The sequence below is a fragment of the Aphelocoma coerulescens genome, chromosome 3 (genome assembly GCF_041296385.1).
Source record: "Aphelocoma coerulescens isolate FSJ_1873_10779 chromosome 3, UR_Acoe_1.0, whole genome shotgun sequence".
NCBI classification, from domain to species: Eukaryota; Metazoa; Chordata; class Aves; order Passeriformes; family Corvidae; genus Aphelocoma; species Aphelocoma coerulescens.
In genome coordinates, this window is record NC_091016.1 from 119,842,524 (window position 1) to 119,865,114 (window position 22,591).

Here is a 22,591-nt window from a genome sequence, read left to right on the forward strand (position 1 = left end):
CTCCACTGCACAAAAACATCTCCGCTGTTTGTGTCACCCAACACAGCCCCCCTGAACCAACATTCAAATTGTCAAGGGTGACACTGGCCCCAGGTAAGGCGATACCCAGCACATTTACATCCCTGCACCTGCCCTGCTCCCCAGAGCAGCAGCACCAAAATCCCCCCCAGCAGCAGCAGCTCTATAAAGCTGCTCTTGCCATCCCTGACACTCCACCAACAGCAGCCACTGCCCTGCCTCAGGCACTGCTGCCACAGCCCCCTTGGCCAGCACAGCTCTGCTCCCCAGCTCGCAGCATGGAAGCTTGTCACTCTCCACAGCAATCCAATGTCACTTCATACGGGGCCACAACTCTGGCCATCATCAGCCTGGAGGCCTTTGCTGGCATGTGGATAAACGCTTTCCTTGTTTGTGTGCTTTGCATTGCCTGGGTCAAAAAGAAAGCCTTGAACTCTAATGAGAAGATCTTGCTACTGCTGGGATGCTCCAGGTTTTGCTCTTTGTGCTTCTCATGGGTATATTTCTTCCTTTCAATAATTTATCCCAATTACCTTTATGTTCAGCCCACACAGCAACTACTTGTATCTTTTCGAAGTTTTTTTAATTATTCCGACTTGTGGGTTTCTGCCTGTCTTTGTGGTTTTTATTGCATAAAGATTGCCAATTTCAGGAACAGGTTCTTCATCTACCTGAAAGTAAAAATTGACAGGATTGTGCCCTGGCTCTTGTTGGGGTCAGAGATTTTCTCCTTGGTTGTCGGAATCTTTGTCTATGATATTTCTGATAAAGCCCAATGTAACAATTCCACTGGTCCACAAAATTTATGGAAAGTGAATATGAAGATAGATGAACATTTTTTCCCTCTTTATTTTGTCACTGGCCTGGGATTTGTCATTTCATTCACAACAGTCGTTTCTTCTGCCCTTCTCCTTCTCTTTTCTCTCTGGAGACACAAATGCATGATGCAGACAAACTCCATTAACAGCCTCAGCATGGATGCCCACATCAAAGCCATGAAATCTATTCTCTCCTTCTTAGTGATGTACAGCATTAACTTTGTATTTTTTATTGTTGCAATGATTAATTCAAGAAAGAAGGGCAATCCCAAGTTCTTTATTATTTATGTATTTCTGTATGCTTTTCCGGGTCTTCATTCCATTATTCTTATTCTCAGCAATCCCAAGCTGGAAAAGACACTGTTAAGGATTTGCCATGTGTGAAGTGCAAGGTTTGCATGAAGTAGGAACTGGAATAAAAGCTGGAGCCCATGCAGAATGTTGAATTTTCACTACAGAAAACAAGAAATGTAATCTCTAATACAACTCTTCATCCAGTGTACATGATAAAGGTGTTCACTCTTCACTAAGAAACTTCCCTCAAATTCTAAGTTAAGAAACTTCACTCAAATTCTTGGAAATAAATTATTGTGATTTGAATAAATTATTGTTATTGTTGTTTTAGTTTTGATGATTCTTTGAGGTGATTTATTGTCAGTGACAGATTTATTGAGATCTGGTACATGGGCTGACTGCAAAAGATCAATAACCATACTCCACAGGTTATACTGTAACCATCAATAGGCAAACCTGTCTCAAAAGTTTTGATTTTCACTGATTGAAATGACTGAATGAAACTACAGGCTTCTCTCTATTTTGGTTTACCTTTCTTTCTGCTGTGGCCCTGTGCTGTGTGATATATTATGGGCTGTATCACTGTCCAGCAGTGGCTGACAGCTCTGTGTGAACATGCTGATCCCTGTCACTCACCAGAGGTGGTCACTGATGCACAAACAGCGAAGCAGGAACGTCCCCGGGTGCTCAGGGGGTGCAGAGCCCCCTTCCCACGCCAGCCCTGTGTGTCCTCTCTGCCCCACTGCCTGCAAGGACAGGATTCCCTGCTCTGTGTGACTGCCCTGCTGGCCTGCTTTGACTTGGTGATGAGATTGGCTTTTCCCAGTGGACTCTAGCTTTGTCTGTGGAGAGGACCACAGAGAGGCAGCTGCACCCTGCAGCCCATGGAGGTCCACGGTGGAAAGGAGATCCACCTGCAGCCCCAGGAGAACCCCACAGCACAGTAGCTGGGGTGGGTGTATCCTGAAAGGATTGCCGTCCATGAGAGGGAGCCATGCTGGAGCAGGAAAAGTGTGCGAGGAAGGAGTGGAAGAGACAACTTACCATGAACTGACTGCAACCCCCATTCCCCATCCCTCTGCACTGATGTAGTGGGGGAGGTAGAGAACCTGGGAAGTTGATCCTGGGAAGAATGGGAGGGTGGAGGCAAGGGGTTTTAGTTTTGCCTTTGTTCTTCACCTTCCTACTCTATTTTCAATAGGAAAATAAATTAAATTCATTTTTCCCTTGTCAAGTCTGTTTTGTCCATTTGAATATCTGGTGAGTTATCTCCCTGCCTTTATCTCAACCCATGAGCTTTTCCACCCTATTTTCTACCCCTTGCCTGCCTATGGGTGAGAGTTAAGGAGCAGCTGGGTGGGGGTCTGGCTGCTGCCCAAGGTCAGCCCTCCACAGCAGGCCATCTATAAATAAAATAGTTCCAGCATGAACAGAAGAGAACCTGAATTGATCATTTCTGTCACCAGTCCAGGTCCAGAGGCAGATCTTAAGCATCTCTTCTGGACACATCTCCCCAGGGAAAGGCCTTGCAAGGACACGTGCTACCACATCTCCCTTCCTTCCCCACTGTGCCATAGCTTTCCTGACTCCATCCCTACGTATCCAGACAGTATCCCTGGATGCTCCCCAGGTCACATGTCCCTGCTCCCACTGGCTGTGAATTTCCTTCTTATCCTCAGTTTGAGGAAAGATGCTTGCTCAGTTTTGCAGCTCCCAGACTCTTGGATGAAAGAGGACAGTGACTCCCTGACTGTGCGTCCCTGAGTGCATACCACACTCTCTGTGAGCATCCTATGTGGCCAAGGGCAAGAAGGGCATTAATGCAGCAAAACTGAAAAGCAAATGAAACACAAGCAGTCCAGAGAGATGGACAAAACCAGGTCATGTCTAATGTAAGTACTACAGGGACTTCGTAAAGAAAGTACCATTTCCCAGGGTGTCAGGATAGAGGAAATGGCAAATTTCCCTCTGTGGGAGGTTTTTCTCAGAACATTTCTATCCAGATGTTAATGACCTGGAGTATTGTGCGCAAATTTGGTCACAACAACATAAAATTATATTAAACTGTTGGAGAGTGTCCAAAGGAAGGTAACTAAGATGTTGAAGACTCTGGAGAGGAAGCCATATGAGGAATGGCTGAGGTCACTTGGTCTGTTCAGCCTGGAGGAGACTGAGGGGAGGCCTCATTGCAGTTACAACTTCCTCATGAGGGGAAGAGGAGGGGCAGGCACTGATCTGATCTCTCTGGTGACAGTGGCAGTACCCGAGGGTATGGTCTGAAGTGTCAGGGGATGTTTACGGTGGACATTAGGAAAAGGTTTTTCACCCAGAGGGTGGTTGGGCACTGGAACAGGCTCCCCAGGGCAATGGTCACAGCACCAGCCTGACAGAGCTCAGTGAGTGTTTGGACAATGCTCTCAGGCACATGGTGGGATTCTTGGGGATAGTCCTGTGCAGGGCCAGGAGTTGGACTCGATGATCCTTGTGGGTCCCTTCTAACTCAGCTTATTCTGTGATTTTGTGAATATGCTTGTGCACCGGAGCTGAAATACAGGTGCAATGGATTTGGACAGAATTTGGGTAATTAATAGCCTAACTAACAAGGTAACTAACAACGGTTAATCATCTGTGGTTCCCCATGGCATAAAAGGAAAAAGCTGAAATACAGGTGTAATGTATTTTTGGACAGAATTTAGGCAACTCATAGCCTAACTAACCAGCTAACTAACACTAATCATCTGGGATTCACCATGTCATAAGAAAAGAAAGAAACAGATTCTGGAGAGGGAGGTGGTTCAACCTGAGTCATGCTCTGATGGCAGCAATTTAGTACCTGTGTGATGTGACTCACATCCCAATACAGCTGTGTGTCCATCCAGATGGAGAAACATTGGGGTCTTGTGCCATCAGAGATGCACAAAGGCATCCAAAATATGCACATGGGCTGTGAGAAACATAGTCTTGGAGAATCCCTCCCCTTCTTGTGGTGCCAGAGGGGATGGATTTGAACTAAAATCAGACTCCTGTGTTTCAAGCACCTGATACATATCTTCATGCTTTGAAAACCCAGCATTGGAGACTCTGATTTTATACCCATGTTTTTTATAAGGTAACAGATTTCCCATGCAGAGCTGAGCCCAAGCCCCAGCCACAGTATGGTCCTGCTATTGTAATGTTTTAATTTCAGGCACAGTACGAGCACAGTCCAAAAACAGAACCCTCATCTTCAGACCTGTTGTAATAGAAATACCACTCTCCTCACAAACATATGCAAAGATGAAGAAAGAAGCAAACAAAATACCAGCTGCCCTACAGAGTGCTTTCTGTTCTGTTAGCAAAACCAGAGAGGAGGAAACTCACATCAAAGCATAAAGCAGAGAACAGGCAATATCAGGAAAAGAAAATTTTCTTAAGGAAATGCTCTGCCCGCTTTCAATATCAAAAAATATCAAGAGAAATAATATTTTTGAATGAGTGCATCCAAAACTAAATTGGTCATGGGACATGATGAAGGGACAGAAGAACCCAGATCATGAAGCCTCACACTGATCAAACACAGGTCACTCACAAAATCTCAACACTCTTTGCTTCAGGAAAACATCTCCGCTGTTTGTGTCACCCAACACAGCCCCCCTGAACCAACATTCAAATTGTCAAGGGTGACACTGGCCCCAGGTAAGGCGATACCCAGCACATTTACATCCCTGCACCTGCCCTGCTCCCCAGAGCAGCAGCACCAAAATCCCCCCCAGCAGCAGCAGCTCTATAAAGCTGCTCTTGCCATCCCTGACACTCCACCAACAGCAGCCACTGCCCTGCCTCAGGCACTGCTGCCACAGCCCCCTTGGCCAGCACAGCTCTGCTCCCCAGCTCGCAGCATGGAAGCTTGTCGCTCTCCACAGCAATCCAATGTCACTTCATACAGGGCCACAACCGTGGCCATCATCAGCCTGGAGGCCTTTGCTGGCATGTGGATAAACGCTTTCCTTGTTTGTGTGCTTTGCATTGCCTGGGTCAAAAAGAAAACCCTGAACTCTAATGAGAAGATCTTGCTGCTTCTGGGATGCTCCAGGTTTTGCTCTTTGTGCTTCTCATGGATATATTCCTTTCTATCAAAAATTTACCCCTATTTTCTTTATGTTCATCACATACTTCAACTAGTTCAAGGTGCTTATAGCTTTTTTAATTGTTCCAGTTTGTGGGTTTCTGCCTGTCTTTGTGTTTTTTACTGCATAAAAATTGCCAATTTCAGGAACAGGTTCTTTATCTACCTGAAAGTAAAAATTGACAGGATTGTGCCCTGGCTCTTGTTGGCGTCAGAGATTTTCTCCCTGGTTATTGGAATTCTTGTCTACAACATTATTGATAAAGCTGTCTGTAAAAACTTCAATTTCACCCGCCAAGGAAGATTTTGGAAAGCTGCTATAAGAATAGAGGAACATTTATACCCTATTCATTTTCTCACTGGCTTTGCATTTTCCACTTCATTCATGGCAGTCATCTCTTCTGCTGTTTTCCTTCTCTTTTCTCTCTGGAGACACAAATGTAAGATGCAGACAAACTCCACGAACATCCTCAGCGTGGACGCCCACATCAAAGCCATGAAATCTATTCTCTCCTTCTTCATAATGTACAGCATCAACTTTATGTCTTTGATCTTGACTCTAATTTATTCAACAAAGTACCAAGAGCACGTGATGTTTCTTCTTTACTTAATTCAGCATGCTTTTCCAGGTGTTCATTCCCTTATTCTGATTTTCAGCAATCCCAAGCTGGAAAAGACACTGCTAAGGATTCTTTCCTGTGTGAAGTGCAAGGTTTGCCTGAGGCAGAAACTGTAACAAAAGCTGGAGCTCATGTAAAATGTTGATATCTCTTTTTAGAAAACAACTTCAATTAATTTCCAGTGCAACTCTCCAGGTAGTTTAGATCATAGAGATGTTCACCTTAGAGGTTAAGAATATATATTTCAAATTTCTGTCAACAGCAAAGTAATTTAGACCTTGTACACATCAGCTGGATGCAAAAGAACAATGATCGTACTGCAAACCTGTCTCAAACGTTTTGATTTTCACTGATTGAAATGACTGAATGAAACTACAGGCTTCTCTCTATTTTGGTTTACCTTTCTTTCTGCTGTGGCCCTGTGCTGTGTGATATATTATGGGCTGTATCACTGTCCAGCAGTGGCTGACAGCTCTGTGTGAACATGCTGATCCCTGTCACTCACCAGAGGTGGTCACTGATGCACAAACAGCGAAGCAGGAACGTCCCCGGGTGCTCACGGGGTGCAGAGCCCCCTTCCCACGCCAGCCCTGTGTGTCCTCTCTGCCCCACTGCCTGCAAGGACAGGATTCCCTGCTCTGTGTGACTGCCCTGCTGGCCTGCTTTGACTTGGTGATGAGATTGGCTTTTCCCAGTGGACTCTGGCTCAGTAAAACCCCCAGGAACATGGGTTTTGTGCAAGGTGCAGCATGGAATAAAGTCACAATTTCATCTCACAATGACCCACAAGCAGATGTATGGGGTGCCTGGGCCAGGTCCTGCAGCTGGGGGCCTGTGGGGTCTCAGTGGGGTAAGGTCAAGGCCGTCCCATGCTGGGAAAAGCCAGTTCCAGGTACTCCAAAGGACCTAACACAGGACACTGCTCATCTCATCAGCGACTGTTGTGGCTCCTCTGGGAAAAGAGAAGCCCTGAAGGACTGCAGGCCATGGAAGGGAGCCATGCTGGAGTGGAGGAGACATCTTGTTATGAACTGACTGCAACCCCCATTCCCTGTTCTCCTGCACTGCTGAGGGAGAGTCAGTGGTAGAGAATCCCAGAATGAGTTAAATTGAGCCTGGGATTATTGGGGGGTGAAGATAAGATATTCTAGTTTTGTGCATGTTCTACATCATCCTACTCTGTTTTCAATAGGCAACACATTAAACTGATTTTCCCCGTGTCGAATCTGTTTTTTCCATGAGCATAATTGGTGAGTGATTTCCCTATCCTTATCTTGACTCATGAGCAATTCCATCTTATTTTCCACCCCTGTCCTGTTTCAGAGTGAGAGTGAAGGAGTGACTGAGTGGTGCTCTGAGAGCTGCCCAAGGTCAACTCACCATGACAGGGCCTGAAAATGTGAAATAGTTCCAGTGTGGAGGAATACATTCAGTGCAGACAGTTCAGTGAGCAGCTGCAATGTGAGCTGCAGGTTGTGGGGAAGTGCTGGGAGTCCCAAGCATGGTGCCAACCCTTGCATAACAAAGGGAATGGGGACCTGTGGCACCAGCCACAGGTGACTGGACACTTAGACAATCCAACCATCATGGGCATAGACTGGAAGGACACAAAATCCCAGGGATCCAAGTGTTTGGGTTACCTCCTCAGAGGCACCCAGCTTGAGCTGCTTCTGTTCCATGTTCCATGGTTACTGTGCCATGATTAAACTGCTTAAAGATCCAGAGGCCTGAGATTCTACTGTGGGAAACCCAGTACCGAGCTGGTGAGGAAACCTGGTCTGGCTCTGTGAGTGTGGTGTCTGTAGGGAGTGGAGTAGGGCAGCTGCCCACTGTGAAGGGGCTTTGGTCCCAGCAGTGACAGTCTCTGGCGGTGGGGCTTGACTGTCAGAGGGCCTTCTGGGTGGTGAGAAAGGAAAGTCTTCACACCATCATGAACACAGCAGAAACTGAACTGGTCATTTATTTTACCAGCTCAGGTTTTACCTCATGTCCAGTGCCAGGTGTGCATTTCTTGTAAACCTACAAAATCTTCCTTCCTGCTTCTGAATTGGGAGATACAACCATTTAGGCCAGAACAACCTCTCAACCACAGCAATATCTCTTTTTCCAAAGACCACACATTCTATCAGGCTGCCTCACCACCCTATTCAACTCTCCTTAAACAGCAACTGCCCAGAAACAAGCAAGCAAATAATTAATGCCACTTTATAACACGCCAATCCGCCTTCTGTAGCTAAGAAGGGTTTGGAGTAGAATTAATATATCCATAACAAGTTCATAATACCTGCCCTGAGGAGATTTCATTTTGTTTTCCAGGACTGCATCCTGAAACAATTGTGGCCTTCTGGGCATTGAAGTTCAGTTATGGATGGAATGGCTTTGCTCAGAAGAAATTGGGCAACTAATAGCCTAACTAGTTAGCTCACCAAGGCTAATCATCTGGGATTTCCTATAATAAAGAAGGAAGACAAGGATTCTGGAGAGGGAAGATGTTCAGCCTAAACCAAGCTCAGATGGAAGCATTGCAGTCTGTGTGTGATGTCTCTCAGATCCCAATACTGCTGTGTGTCCCTCCATATGCATAAAATCAGAGATCTGACGCATTTTGAGTTACACAAGGGCACCCAAAAAATCCACATAAGCTGGTAGATACAAAGTCCTGGGAAATCCTTCCCCTTTTTGAGTGGTGCCAGAGGGGATGGAATTGAACAAAAAACAGACTCCTGTCTTTCAAGCACCTGATCCATCAAACCTTCTTGATTTGAAAACCCAGCATTGGAGACTCTGATTTATATACACCTTTATGTTTTTTTAAGGTACCAGATTCTCCACACAGAGCTGAGTCCAAGCCACACACACAGTGTGGTCCTGCTATTGTAATACTTTGTGCTGGTTCCAGCCAGGACAGGGTTAATTTTTGCAGTAGCCAGGAGAGGGCATTGCCCCTACTCAGGGATTATTCCATACCACCTCACACCACTGATGGAGGCAAGGGAAAGGGACTCTCTTCTCGGGAGAAGGGGTTCCTTCTGATATTGTCTGTTATTGGGGAGTTACTACCATGTGAATAATTTCTTTTCTTATACCCTCTGACATCAGTATTGTTGCTGTTACTGTTCATTTTCTTATCTCATTGATGTTTCCAGTAAATTGTTCTTATCTCAACCTATGATCTTTGCCTTTTGTTCCTCAAATTCTGGCACAGGGAAGAAGGAACACGGGAAAAAGGGGAGCGAAAGAGAGCAGCAGTGTAGTTTGGACAGTTGCAGTGGGGGGTCAGGACTGGGGAGGACCATTCCTAAACGACAACAATCATTCATTTAATGCCTCGGTACAACTACAGACCCAGCACAGACAGTTCATCTTCAAACTTTTGTAATAGAAATAACTTTCATCTTCTCACAAACATATGGAGAGAAGAAGAAACAAAGGAGAAAAAAAATTAAAAAGAAAAGAAACCACCCAAATCTACGTAGTTTTTCTGTTCAGTCAGCAAAACCAGAGAGGAAACTCACATCAAAGCATAAAGCAGAGAACAGACAATACCAGGAAAAGAAATTTTTCTTAAGGAAATGCTCTGCCATTCATCAATATTACAAATTAGCAAAAGAAATACTATTTTTGAATTGGTGTATCCAAAATTAAATTGGTCACTGGACATGATGAAGGGACAGAAGAACCCAGATCATGAAGCCTCACACTGATCAAACACAGGTCACTCACAAAATCACAACACTCCCCACTGCACAAAAACATCTCCGCTGTTTGTGTCACCCAACACAGCCCCCCTGAACCAACATTCAAATTGTCAAGGGTGACACTGGCCCCAGGTAAGGCGATACCCAGCACATTTACATCCCTGCACCTGCCCTGCTCCCCAGAGCAGCGGCACCAAAATCCCCCCCAGCAGCAGCAGCTCTATAAAGCTGCTCTTGCCATCCCTGACACTCCACCAACAGCAGCCACTGCCCTGCCTCAGGCACTGCTGCCACAGCCCCCTTGGCCAGCACAGCTCTGCTCCCCAGCTCGCAGCATGGAAGCTTGTCGCTCTCCACAGCAATCCAATGTCACTCCATACGGGGCCACAGCTGTGGCCATCATCAGCCTGGAGGCCTTTGCTGGCATGTGGATAAACGCTTTCCTTGTTTGTGTGCTTTGCATTGCCTGGGTCAAAAAGAAAACCCTGAACTCTAATGAGAAGATCTTGCTGCTTCTGGGATGCTGCAGGTTTTTCTATTTAGGCATCTCATTGGTATATTCCTTTCTTTTAATAATACATCCATATTGCTTTTGTATTCCTCTCCTACTTGAATCACTTGCAGGTATTCAAAGCTTTTTTGATTGTTCAAACATATGGGTTTCTGCCTGTCTTTGTGTATTTTATTGCATAAAAATTGTCAATTTCAGGAACAGGTTCTTCAACTACATGAAAGTAAATATTGGCAAGATTGTACCATGGCTCATGTTGGGATCTGTGCTTTTAGCCTTTATTTTCAGCATTCTTGTCTACCACATCTCTAATGAAACACAGTGTAACAGCCACAATTACAGCAGTCAAGGATATTATTTGAAACACATTATCAGAGTGGATGAACATTTACTACCTATTTTTTTTGTCATAGGATTTGTATTTTCCACTTCATTCACAGCAGTCATCTTTTCTGCCCTTCTACTTCTCTTTTCTCTCTGGAGACACAAACGCAAGATGCAGACCAACTCCAGGAACAACCTCAGCATGGATGCCCACATCAAAGCCATGAAATCAATTCTCTCCTTCTTAGTGATGTACAGCATTAACTTTATGTTCTTTATTTTGACACTGATTTATGCAAGGAAGAAAGAAAATCATGTGGCTTTTCTTATTTTTCCATTTCTGCAGGCTTTTCCAGGTTTTCATTCCCTTATTCTGATTTTCAGCAATCCTAAGCTGAAAAATACACTGATAAGGATTCTATCCTGTGTCAAGTGCAAAGTTTGCATGAGGTAGGAACTGTAATAAATAATGGAGCCCACACAAAATTTTGGTATTTCATTATAAGACACAATTCAATTTATCTCTAATGCAGATCGCCAGGTAGTGTAGATGATACAGATGTTCTCTCTTTACCACCGAAGTCAAGAATAAATCATTCAAATTCTTTAAACCAAATTAGTATGACTTAGATTATTGTTAGCATTTCATTTAGGTAATTCTTTGACTTCAATTGTTGTCAATAACAAATTCATTTAGACCTGGTCCCTGGGCTGGACACAAAGGGACAATAACAGGACTGGAAATCTTCCTCAAACACTTTGGCATTTGCTGATTGAAAAATGACTGAACTCAGCACCAGGTTTATTTGTATTTGGGTTTCCATTTCTTTCTGCTGTGTCTCTGTTCTTTGCAATATTATCACTTGTAACACTGGGTGGGGTGAGTGCGCCTTGAAGGACTGCAGCCTATGGAGACTCCACACTGGAGACAGATGTTCCTGAAGGACTGCAGCCCACGGATGGGATCCAGACTCTAGCAGGGAAGAGAGTGAGACAGAAGGAGTGGAAGAGAAAACTTATTACGGACTGACTGCAACCCTCATTCCCTGTCCCACTGTCCCACTGTGGGGGAGGAGGTGTAGAAGCCACCTCCTTCTCCTGAAGAGGAAGAGTGAATTTTGGCTTGTGAAGATGAAGAGGGGAATGCAAAGAGTTCTACTTTTGTGTTTGTTCCTAATTACCCTACTCTAGTATCAATAGCCAATAAATTTAATTTTCCTCAACTCGAGTCTGTTTTCTCCATGACAGTAACACCTTTTATTCCACCCCTGGCCTATTGTGGAGCAAGAATAAAGGAGCAGCTGGGTGGGGGCATGGCAGGTGCCCATGCTCAACCAACCACAGCACATTCTCTAAACATGAAATAGTTCCAGCATGAACCGAGCAGAATCTGATTTGTTCATTTCTCTCACCAGCTTGGGCACAGACGGATGTCTGACCCCATGCCACGTGCCAAGGGTGCATTTTCGATCCATTCTTGGCAGGGCTTGTTTGCCCTCCTGTTCTCCCAGGAAGAAAATATCGGCCAGGGCTGGAGACCAAACGTCTGAGACCTCCCTCAGATGAGGGAGGAGCTAAAGCACAAGATCTACTGGAGACAGCATGCCTCTGAGCAAACACATAAAAAGGGCTGGGGGCGCTGCTAAAAACAAGGCACTGCTCCAACACTCTTGGCAGTCACAGACATGAAAGAAGTGAGGAGCACACGTTCCCTTTTGCTGGGCCAGGAATGGGAGTTGCAGCCTGTTAAACCCATATGTCCAGAGAAAGCCCAACATCAATATCTCCCCTTCAACCAGAAGAAGCAACTACAGACCTGTTACAAATGAGTGTTTGAGATGTCTTAAAAAATCACTAGCAAGGGTATCAGTAAAAACCAGATTTAATAATAAGGAAGAGCATGAAGAAGTTTGTTGGCAAGATTCACTCTACTAATTCCTAGATGGTTAAGGCACACCAAGGGAAAAAAACAGGAAACAAAGTCCCATCAATCAAAACAGAAATGAACTGAGGACTATCTGTGTGTGTGTGTGTGTTTCTGTGTGTGTGTGTTTATGTGTGTGCAACAAAATGATAGAAAGGGCAAGGATAAAAAGGAATATGGCCTAAAACCTTAACAGCACTCAAAAGAACTTACATCTTCACAATTTAGCAAAGGAATAGCACTTAACAGCATTTAACTTAGCTTTTAGCTTATATTAAACTTGCTTACAGGCCTAACATACTTAGATATCTGAGGTACTTAAACATCTAAGAGAGCAGCATTTCTCCCATATTTGCCAAAGCATATGCACACATGTATGCACACAGACAGAAAGAGTCAGTGCAAGGTACCTGTGAAAAATTCCCCTCAAAGGCAGTGAAATACTCCCTTTGGATGCCTTTACATCTCGTCACCAGGCCAAGGGTTGAGCCTCGAGGAGTGGGGGGATCATCCCAGGATCAGTTGTTGTTTGGGGATTCTCCAAGTACAGCAAACATGAGAGTTCCCAACTGTGAGAGGCCCCACTGGTCACAGCCTGCTGGGGTCCAGGAGAGCTCAGGGGGTCTCATTTTGGACCCTTATTTTTGTTTATAGGGCTGCAAGAAAGTGGGCTTTAGTCATAAGAATGCTTCATCCTGGCTGCACTTCAGTTGGACACTCTTTCTTTGAAAGTGTGAGAACCAGGATGTTACACCATTCAGGCAAAAAATGTCATTTCTGAGGCTGTTTATTAAAAAATGCAGGATCTCATTAGGCAGCAGCAGCTCCTGGGAGCGCAGTGTTTGTGATAAGCTCAAGAGGAGCTGGGCCCAGGTGCCACTCATGAAGGCCGAGGCCTAACAAGCATTTCTCAGATCATGGCCTGAAATGTGGAGGGGGAAGCACCACCACAACCCCACTACCGACAAAAGAGAGAAGCACCACAAGAGGCTATCAAAGAGACACAACACACTGCTGTTTCCACCTTTTTGTTCCATTTTTCTTTTGAGCAGAGGTTGTGCAGCTCTCCAGAAAACATGGCGGGTTTCCAGGCTTTACTTTCTGGAGTTCCCAGTCTTCATCTCTCTGGTCTAAGGAGCATTCCTCTCAGTGGGACTGTCCTGTGGCAGTTCCTGCTCTCCACCTGTACAGCAAAGTCCAGCACAGACACAGCTCCATTCACAGGGACCCATCTACTGGGTCAGGGGTTGGGTCTTGGTCTGGTCAAAACCCTGCTGCCACCAACACTTGAGAAAACACCGCGGTGTGCCCGGCATGGTGCAGCCCCAGCCTCCCCTCACAGGGACCCCCCTGGGCCCCAGCACTGCCTGGATCCAGACATGGACATTCCGAGTGTAAATCCTGCCCAAGAGAAGGCCAACCCTTTCCTCCTCCTGCAGAGCTCTGATGTTGTAGGCACTCAAGATTCAGGAATCTCTGTCAGAAACACCATCCAATATCAGGAAAAATCCTTTTTTTCTGTAATACAGCAGCTCTGTCCCATCAGTGCAATGCTGTCATGGCTGAGAGCATGGAGCAAAGACAGAGGCTTGCCACAGATGCGCTGTTGCACCATGTCAGCTTTATTTATTTATTTTTTATTCCCCTAATAACAAGTTTTAATATTTTCATCATCCCTGAAGTGTAAACACAGGAGATATCCATAGGAATTTAACACTGATTTACTATATAGTTTTAATCCTAAATTCTTTAGAATTTAAAATAGTGCCTAAATTAGATGAAAACAAGAAAGGAGGATGCTCTGAACGCTTCTACTTGTAAAATACCTGCATTTCCTCCCTGCTTGCATTGAGCTGGGACTATTAAGAAGAGATAAAATAGGAAGGGTGCAGAAGATCAGCATGCAGGTTTTTTGAGATTAGGATTTCCTGACTTCATGATCAGCCAGATTCACTGATACCAGTTCAATCTGCTGCTCCTCAGCATCCTGTTGTCACTGGGGCACATTGGGAACGTGTGCTGGGGCAGAGCTGCACTGCTTGGGCTGGCCAGCAGTAACACAGCCATTAATGCAGCATAACTCAATCAAAAATGGAACAAGAGCAGCCTGGAGATCTGTACAAAATCAGGCTTTATCTAAGGCAAGTAATACAGGGATTCCACAACAAAAAGTCCTATTTCCCACAGTGTCAGCTGGGATAGGGGCAATGGGAAATTTCCCTCTGTGGGAGCTGTTTCTCAGAGCATTCCTCTCCAGCTGTTGAGGACATCAACATGCTTCTGCACTGGAGTTGATACCCAGCTGTAATGGACTGAGCCAGAACTTGGGCAACTCATAGACTAGCTAGCTAGCTAAGGCTTATCATCTGGGATTCACCAGGTCATAAAAGGAAAAAGAGACAGATTCTGGAGAGGAAAGAGGTTCAGCCTGAACAAGCATTGATGGCATCAATTTAGCATCTGTGTGATGTGACACAGATCCCAATGCTATATGTCCATCCAGATGCATAAAAGTGCAAATATCTTGTGCCATTTGAGACACACAAGGGCAACAAAAATATGGACATGGCCTGGGAGATACAAAGTCTTGGATAATCCTTCCCCTGTTCAAGATGTACTGGAGAGGATGGATTTGAACCAGCAGGCAACACCTGTGTTTCAAGTACCTGATCCATATTTCATGCTTTGAAAACCCAGCACTGGAGACTCTGATTTTATACCATTATTTTTTAAGATGCAAAATTCCCCACAGAGAGCTGAGTCCAAGCCCCAGCCATGTGTTCCGGTTTGGCCAAATTTAGAAATATATACTCTGAGAGAAGGCACAACCACCCCTTCCCCCCCAGGTTAGGGAAAAAATAAATTTTCCTCGAAGGAAAGTGAAGAAGATAAAACTATTTATTTACCAAACACACGGGAAAAGGAAAATAAGGCTAAATAATAAAATGTTTCACTGTGGAGGAAAAACCTGGGAAAGTGTTAAGAGTCCTCCCTTTGGTCTCCTCGGAGCTGGCGCTTGGGCCAGGGCCAGGCCCTCTGTGCCCGGTGGAAAGTCCTCCCCATGTGCTCTGAGGTTGAAAGCAGTCCAGTAGAAAAGGGAGAAAATCCGGAATTCCAGAGAAGGAAAAGCAAAGTCCAACTCTCAGTCTCTCTCTCTCTCTCTCTCTCTCTCTCTCTCTCTCTCTCTCTCTCTCTCTCTCTCTCTCTCTCCAGAGAACAAGAAACTGAAACAACTGGCCAAAAGCTGACTGGAAAGCAGCAAGCCGGGTGCTTCCTCGCTCCCCTGCCGCAGCTGGGAAAAAACCTGCTATCTCTGTGTGACCTTGAACAAGCTGTAAACTGCCCTGAAAAAGTTTTGCTCAGTTTTTTCCTTCCCCCTCTCAGGCTCAGTTTAGAGGCATAGAAAGGCACAAAAATTAATTTCTGGGCATAGGCAGCGATATGGGATACACATCATAAGGTCACCCCAAGACACCATGGTATTGTCTTGCGGGTGTAACATTTTCATTTAATGTTCCTCTACAAGCACAGTCCCAGCACAGACAGTTCAACTTCACACCTCTTTTAATAGAAATAACTTCCTTTCTTCTCACAAACATACAAAGGGAAGAAAAAAGAAAGTAGAAAACCAGTAAAAAATATAAAAAACCACTCAACCCTACACAGTGCTTTCTGTTCTGTCAGCAAAACCAGAGAAAACTCACACCTAAGCATAAACAGACAACAGGTAATATCAGAAAATTAAAATTCCGTCAAGGTAATGCTCTGCCCTTCATCAATATTACAAATTAGCAAAAGAAATACTATTTTTGAATTGGTGTATCCAAAATTAAATTGGTCACTGGACATGATGAAGGGACAGAAGAACTCAGATCATGAAGTCTCACACTGATCAAACAGGGGTCACTCACAAAATCACAACACTCTCCACTGCACAAAAACATCTCCGCTGTTTGTGTCACCCAACACAGCCCCCCTGAACCAACATTCAAATTGTCAAGGGTGACACTGGCCCCAGGTAAGGCAATACCCAGCACATTTACATCCCTGCACCTGCCCTGCTCCCCAGAGCAGCAGCACCAAAATCCCCCCCAGCAGCAGCAGCTCTATAAAGCTGCTCTTGCCATCCCTGACACTCCACCAACAGCAGCCACTGCCCTGCCTCAGGCACTGCTGCCACAGCCCCCTTGGCCAGCACAGCTCTGCTCCCCAGCTCGCAGCATGGAAGCTTGTCGCTCTCCACAGCAATCCAATGTCACTTCATACGGGGCCACAACCGTGGCCATCATCAGCCTGGAGGCCTTTGCTGGCATGTGGATAAACGCTTTCCTTGTTTGTGTGCTTTGCATTGCCTGGGTCAAAAAGAAAACCCTGAACTCTAATGAGAAGATCTTGCTGCTTCTGGGATGCTGCAAGTTTTGGTATTTGTGTTTCTCATGGGCATATTGCTCTCTTTCAATAATTTATCCCAATTACCTTTATGTTCACCCCACATTTCAACTAACTGTATTTTTTCAAAGCTTTTTTAATTGTTCCAGTTTGTGGGTTTCTGCCTGTCTTTGTGTTTTTTACTGCATAAAAATTGCCAATTTCAGGAACAGGTTCTTCATCTACCTGAAAGTAAAAATTGACAGGACTGTGCCATGGCTCTTGTTGGGGTCAGGGCTTTTATCAGTGGCTATTGGCATCACCAGCTATGACATTGCTGATATAAAGCTCAGTAACAACCACAATTACAACAGACAAGGATATGTTTTGAAACTGACTAACAAAACTGATGAGCATTTTTTCCATGTGTACTTTATCTATGGCTTTGGATTTGTCACTTCTTTCACAGCAGTCATCTTTTCTGCCCTTCTACTTCTCTTTTCTCTCTGGAGACACAAATGCAAGATGCAGACAAACTCCATTAACAGCCTCAGCATGGATGTCCACATCAAAGCCATGAAATCTATTCTCTCCTTCTTAGTAATGTACACCATTAACTTTGGATTTTTGATCTTGTTACTGATTTCTTCAACAAAGGAAGAAAAGCATGTGGTTTTTCTTAGTTTACTATTTCTGTATGCTTTTCCAAGTTTACATTCCCTTACTCTGATTCTTAGCAATCCCAAGCTGGAAAAGACACTGATAAGGATTCTATCCTATGTCAGGTGCAAGTTTTGTATGAAGCATGAACTGCAATAAATAATGGAGCCCATGCAAAATCTTGATATTTCATTATGAGACACAAGTCAGTTTATCTCTAATGCAATTCTCCAGGCAGTGTAGATGATACAGATGTTTTCTCTTTACCACTGAAATTAAGAATAAATCATTCAAATTCTTTGAATTAAATTAGTATGAGTTAAATTACTGTTAGCATTTCATTCAGGTCATTCTTTGAGTTCAGTTGTTGTCAGTAATAAATTCATTTAGACCTGGTCCCTGGGCTGGAGGCGAAGGGGCAAGAACAATACTGCAAACCTTGCTCAAACACTTTGGCATTTGCTGGTTGAAACAAATCAAATAAGCATCAGGTTTATTTATATTTGGATGTGCATTTTGTTCTGCTGTGTCTCTGTTCTTTGCAATGTTATCACTTGTAACACTGGGTGGGGTGGGTGCGCCTTGAAGGACTGCAGCCTATGGAGACTCCACACTGGAGACAGATGTTCCTGAAGGACTGCAGCCCACGGATGGGATCCACACTTGAGCAGGTGTCTGGGGGTGACTTTATGATGTGTATCCCCTATCGCTGTTCTATGCCCAGAAATTAATTCTGTGCCTTTCTGTGCCTTTAAACTGAGCCTGAGAGGGGGGAGAGGAAAAAACTGCGCGAACTTTTCAAAGCAGTTGTTCAAGGACACAGATACACACTCCTCTGCTTCTGCAGCAGCAAGAGCAGAGGAAGCACCCTTCTTGCTTTTCAGCCAGCTTTTGGTGCCTTTTCTTCAGCGGGAGACAGAGAGTTGAACTTTGCTTTCCTGGAGCTTCGGGGTTTTTTTCCCTTCTTCTCTTCTGGACTGTTTCAACATCAGAACACATCGGGAGAATTTTCCACCGAGGCCCTGGAGGTGGGCCCACAACACGGCTCTGAGGAGGAGGAGAGAGACTGCATCTACAGAAGGACTCTGAAATTTTCCCAGGTTTCTCTTCGCAGTGAGAGGTTTTATTATTTAGCATTTTTATCCTTTTCTTGTGTGTTCCAAGGAAGATTTTTTTCCTGAACCTGGTGGGGGAGGGCTGGTTGTAACCTGTCTTCTATCAGAGGATATTTTTCCTCCAAATTTGTCCAAATTGGCACAGCAGGAAAGAGAGCGAAGAGTAAGGAGTGGAGGAGACAACTTGTTATGGACTGACTGCAACCCCCCTTCCCTGTCCCCCTGAGCCACTGTGGGGTGAGGAGGTGGAGAAGCTGGGAATGAAGGAGTGAATTTTAGCTTGTGAAGAAGGAGGGAAGGGGTTCTCGTTTTGTGCTTGTTCATCATCACTCTACTCCATTTTCATTAGGCAATAAATTAAATTCATTTTCCCATATTTGAGTCTGTTTTGTCCATGACAGTAATTGGTGAGTTATTTCCCTGTCCTTATCTCAACCCGTGAGCTTTTCCATCTTCTTTTCTGACCCTGCCCTGTTGTGCAGTGAGAGTAAAGGAGCAGCTGGGTGGGTGGCCTGGCAGCTACCCAAGGTCAACCAACCACAGCAGGTTCTCTGAACATGAAATAGTTCCAGCATGAACAGAGCAGAAGCTGATTTGTTCATTTCTGTCACCAGCTTGGGCACAGAGGAATGTCTGACCCCATGCCAAGTGCCAAGGGTGTGTTTTCCATGCATCTCAGAAGGGTTTGTTTGGCCTCCTGTTCTCCCAGGAGGATAACATCTGTCAGGTGTAGAGCCCAAACCTCAGAGGCCCCCTGAAGCTCTGCAGAATTCAGAGGTACCAAAATACTCTCCAGGGCATCACCTCACATGTAGCATCAGGCCTGCTGGGCATAGGTTCTCTCTATAAGAATCTGTGCACAACATCCCTGCTGCATTTTGGGAACAACCTTTAATGCACCTCTACCAGCAGAAGGCTTCTCAGATCTTCTTTTCCTGCAACAAAGCCAAGGTGTCTATCTTGCAGGGCAACCATGCAAAGACTCCAGAGCTTCTCTGTTGCTGTGACCCAGCCTGTAGATACAAAAATGCTGCTAGCAAGGATTTTCTTGCTAGTTTCTAAGTCCGTGAGAGACTTTTCTCTCTCACAGAAGAGGTAGCAGGGAATGTAAACAACCAAGCCACCTGCAACCTTGAAAAGTCTTGTTTATGGTATAGTAGAAAAATATTTTGACAATGGATGTTTTAGGATTTTAGCCAATCACCCCCAAGGGGTGTCTGGCCCTTTGTCCAATTAGACTATGAAGAAAAAAGTCTATAAAAGAGTTTGTAAAATAATTAAATCAATCTTGCTGCACAATTCCTGCCTGCTGGATCTTCTCCTCCTCCTCGTCCCTATGGCTGCGGGACACGGTGATATACCCTAGGAACCAGGCCCGCGGTAATACCAGCCCACTGCAGGGCTGAGGCAGTGTGATGCCAATCAATCCCAGCCCATCCCCTGGATCCAGTTTCCCGAAGAGGAAGACTCAGAGGGTGGGTCGAGGGGCGCCTCAGAAGCCTAAGCTGCATCCCCCTGGGCTGTGCCCGGGTCCAAGCCGCCTCCCCTGGTTTGGGAAATGCCCGGTTACTCGGTTGTTCACTGGTTCTCTGTTATAACTCCCGCCTCTCGGTTTCCCCCAGTGGTTCTTGTTAATTTGTATCCTCCCCCTGGCTTGTAACTCATTGGTTGTTTTCCCCTTTCCCCGCTGTTTTCAAATTGTCTATAAAACTGAGGACAAGCCTCGGGGGAGTATCCCATCGCATTCCATCCCTTCCGAGCTTGTTCGGGTTGCGAAACTTCTAACAATAAACCTGTTAGGAGTCAGACCAGAACAGCCCCTCTCTTCCTTTGTCTCCGAGCTAATGTGAGCCGATCCCATCGGCTCCTGCCGTGTTCCCTCTGCAAAGAAGCCAGCTAGCGAGCTCAGCCAGCAGCGCCCTTCTTGATGCCAAAGTCGCTTCAGCGACGCACAGAAGCAACGCAGCTGGGCTCTCTCTGACCGAGGCTCGCCAGAGCTCGTGCCTCGAGCACAAGAACTGCATTATTTCTCTACACTTTCTCTGAAGTCAACCCAGAGGATGAGTTTCTGCTCTAGGAACACAAGTGGCCCCAGGATGCTAATTTGAAAAGATGAACTGAAGGCGAAAAAGCTTGGTTTGTGAGCCTTTTCTTTTAAGGGTAGTCCATGAGCATTCCCTTCCCCCTTTCTCTGTATTCCCACAAAAAAAAAAAAAAAAAAAAAAAAAAAAAAAAAAAGGAAGAATTATTAAGCAAGTGCAAGTGGTTTTGAATCAGATGGGACTTTGAACAACCTGGGATAGTGGAAGTTGATGCTGCCCATGGCATGGGCTTGGAATGAGATGATCTAACCATTCAGTGGTTCTGTAATTAGGCTTTCACTCTTTTCTGGCCTTTCCGGTCAAGTCTTGTAGTATCTGTGACAGTGGCATGGAGGTGGGGGCTAAAGCACAAGATCTTCTGGAGAGAGCATTTCTCTGAGCAAACACATAAAAAGGGCTGGGGGCACTGCTAAAAACAAGGCACTGCTCCAACACTCTTGGCAGTCACAGACATGAAAGAAGTGAGGAGCACACGTTCCCTTTTGCTGGGCCAGGAATGGGAGTTGCAGCCTGTTAAACCCATATGTCCAGAAAAAGCCCAACATCAACATCTCCCCACTACACCCCACTACCAAGAAAAGTGCAGGCACCACCAGAAGCTACCAAAGAGGCATGACACACTACTGCTTTCTCTTTTTTTCCATTTTTCTTTTGAGCAGAGGTTGTGCAGTTCTCCCAAATGCAGGGTGTGGCTTTCTCTCAAGCTCTTCTTCCTGGAGTTCCCAGTCTTCATCTCTCTGGTCTAAGGGGCATTCCTCTCAGTGGGACTGTCCTGTGGCAGTTCCTGCTCTCCACCTGTACAGCAAAGTCCAGCACAGACACAGCTCCATTCACAGGGACCCATCTACTGGGTCAGGGGTTGGGTCTTGGTCTGGTCAAAACCCTGCTGCCACCAACACTTGAGAAAACACCGCGGTGTGCCCGGCATGGTGCAGCCCCAGCCTCCCCTCACAGGGACCCCCCTGGGCCCCAGCACTGCCTGGATCCAGACACGGACATTCCGAGTGTAAATCCTGCCCAAGAGAAGGCCAACCCTTTCCTCCTCCTGCAGAGCTCTGATGTTGTAGGCACTCAAGATTCAGGAATCTCTGTCAGAAGCACCATCCAATATCAGGAAAAATCCTTTTTTTCTGTAATACAGCAGCTCTGTCCCATCAGTGCAATGCTGTCATGGCTGAGAACATGGAGCAAAGCCAGCAGTTCCACACAGATGCGCTGCTGCACCATATCAGCTTTATGTATCATTTAGGATTCTCTATGTCATAAAAGGAGAAAGAAACAGATGGTGGGGAGAGAGAAGAGGCTTGGCATTAATCAAGCTCTGATGGAGAAAAATCAGTCTGTGTGCAGTGTGACTTAGATCCCAGTACATCTGTGTGTCCATCCAGAAGCACAAACACCAGCGTCTGGTGCCACCTGAGTTACATGAGGGAATCTGAAATATGTATGTGGGGTGTTAGATACAATCTTCTCCTTCTTGAGATGCTGGAGGGGATTGATAGGAAGCATGAGCAGACACGTTTCAAGCACCTGATGCATATCCTTCTGATTTGAAAGGCCAGCATTGCAGATCCTGATTTTATACCATTATTTTTTTACAGTGCCAGATTCCTCACACAGGGTTGACCCCAAACCCCAGTCACAGTATGGTCCTGCTGGAGTAACACTTTCATTTCAGGCCCCTGTACAAGCACAGTCCCAGCACAGACACTTCATATTCAGACCTGTTGTAATAGAAACAACTTCCATTGTCCTCACAAAAACTTGGAGAGAAGAAGAAAGAAAGAAGTAAACAAAAACCAACAGTCCTAAACCATGTTTTCTGTTCTGTCAGCAAAACCAGAGAGGAAACTCACATCAAAGCATAAAGCAGACAACAGGCAGTATCAGGAAAAGAAAATTTTCTTAAGGAAGTTCTCTGCCTTTCATCAATATTACAAATTAGCAAAAGAAATAATATTTTTGAGTGAGTGTGTCCAAAACTAAATTGGTCATTGGAGGTGACCGAAGGACAGAAGAACACAGGTCCTGAAG

The 22,591-nt window shown here is 45.3% G+C and overlaps 4 protein-coding genes across 4 annotated transcripts; all 4 read left to right on the plus strand.

The window, feature by feature from the left end:
• The first annotated feature begins 296 nt into the window (after window positions 1–296).
• Window positions 297–1,220, plus strand: LOC138107428 (taste receptor type 2 member 7-like). Its single transcript, XM_069008648.1, has one exon. It carries the CDS (start codon window positions 297–299, stop codon window positions 1,218–1,220), a length of 924 nt encoding a protein of 307 aa, XP_068864749.1.
• A 3,788-nt stretch (window positions 1,221–5,008) lies between these two features.
• Window positions 5,009–5,971, plus strand: LOC138107072 (taste receptor type 2 member 9-like). Its single transcript, XM_069008403.1, has one exon. The coding sequence runs from the start codon at window positions 5,009–5,011 to the stop codon at window positions 5,969–5,971; it is 963 nt and encodes a 320-aa protein (XP_068864504.1).
• A 3,917-nt stretch (window positions 5,972–9,888) lies between these two features.
• LOC138107429 (taste receptor type 2 member 10-like) lies at window positions 9,889–10,842 on the plus strand. Its single transcript, XM_069008649.1, has one exon. The coding sequence runs from the start codon at window positions 9,889–9,891 to the stop codon at window positions 10,840–10,842; it is 954 nt and encodes a 317-aa protein (XP_068864750.1).
• Window positions 10,843–16,533: 5,691 nt separating this feature from the next.
• Window positions 16,534–17,499, plus strand: LOC138107073 (taste receptor type 2 member 9-like). The gene has a single exon (XM_069008404.1). It carries the CDS (start codon window positions 16,534–16,536, stop codon window positions 17,497–17,499), a length of 966 nt encoding a protein of 321 aa, XP_068864505.1.
• The last annotated feature ends 5,092 nt before the right edge of the window (window positions 17,500–22,591 follow it).

Coding starts and splice junctions, on each gene's coding strand:
- LOC138107428 (XM_069008648.1), top strand. CDS start 297: ATGGAAGCTTGTCACTCTCCACAGCAATCCAATGTCACTTCATACGGG.
- LOC138107072 (XM_069008403.1), top strand. CDS start 5,009: ATGGAAGCTTGTCGCTCTCCACAGCAATCCAATGTCACTTCATACAGG.
- LOC138107429 (XM_069008649.1), top strand. CDS start 9,889: ATGGAAGCTTGTCGCTCTCCACAGCAATCCAATGTCACTCCATACGGG.
- LOC138107073 (XM_069008404.1), top strand. CDS start 16,534: ATGGAAGCTTGTCGCTCTCCACAGCAATCCAATGTCACTTCATACGGG.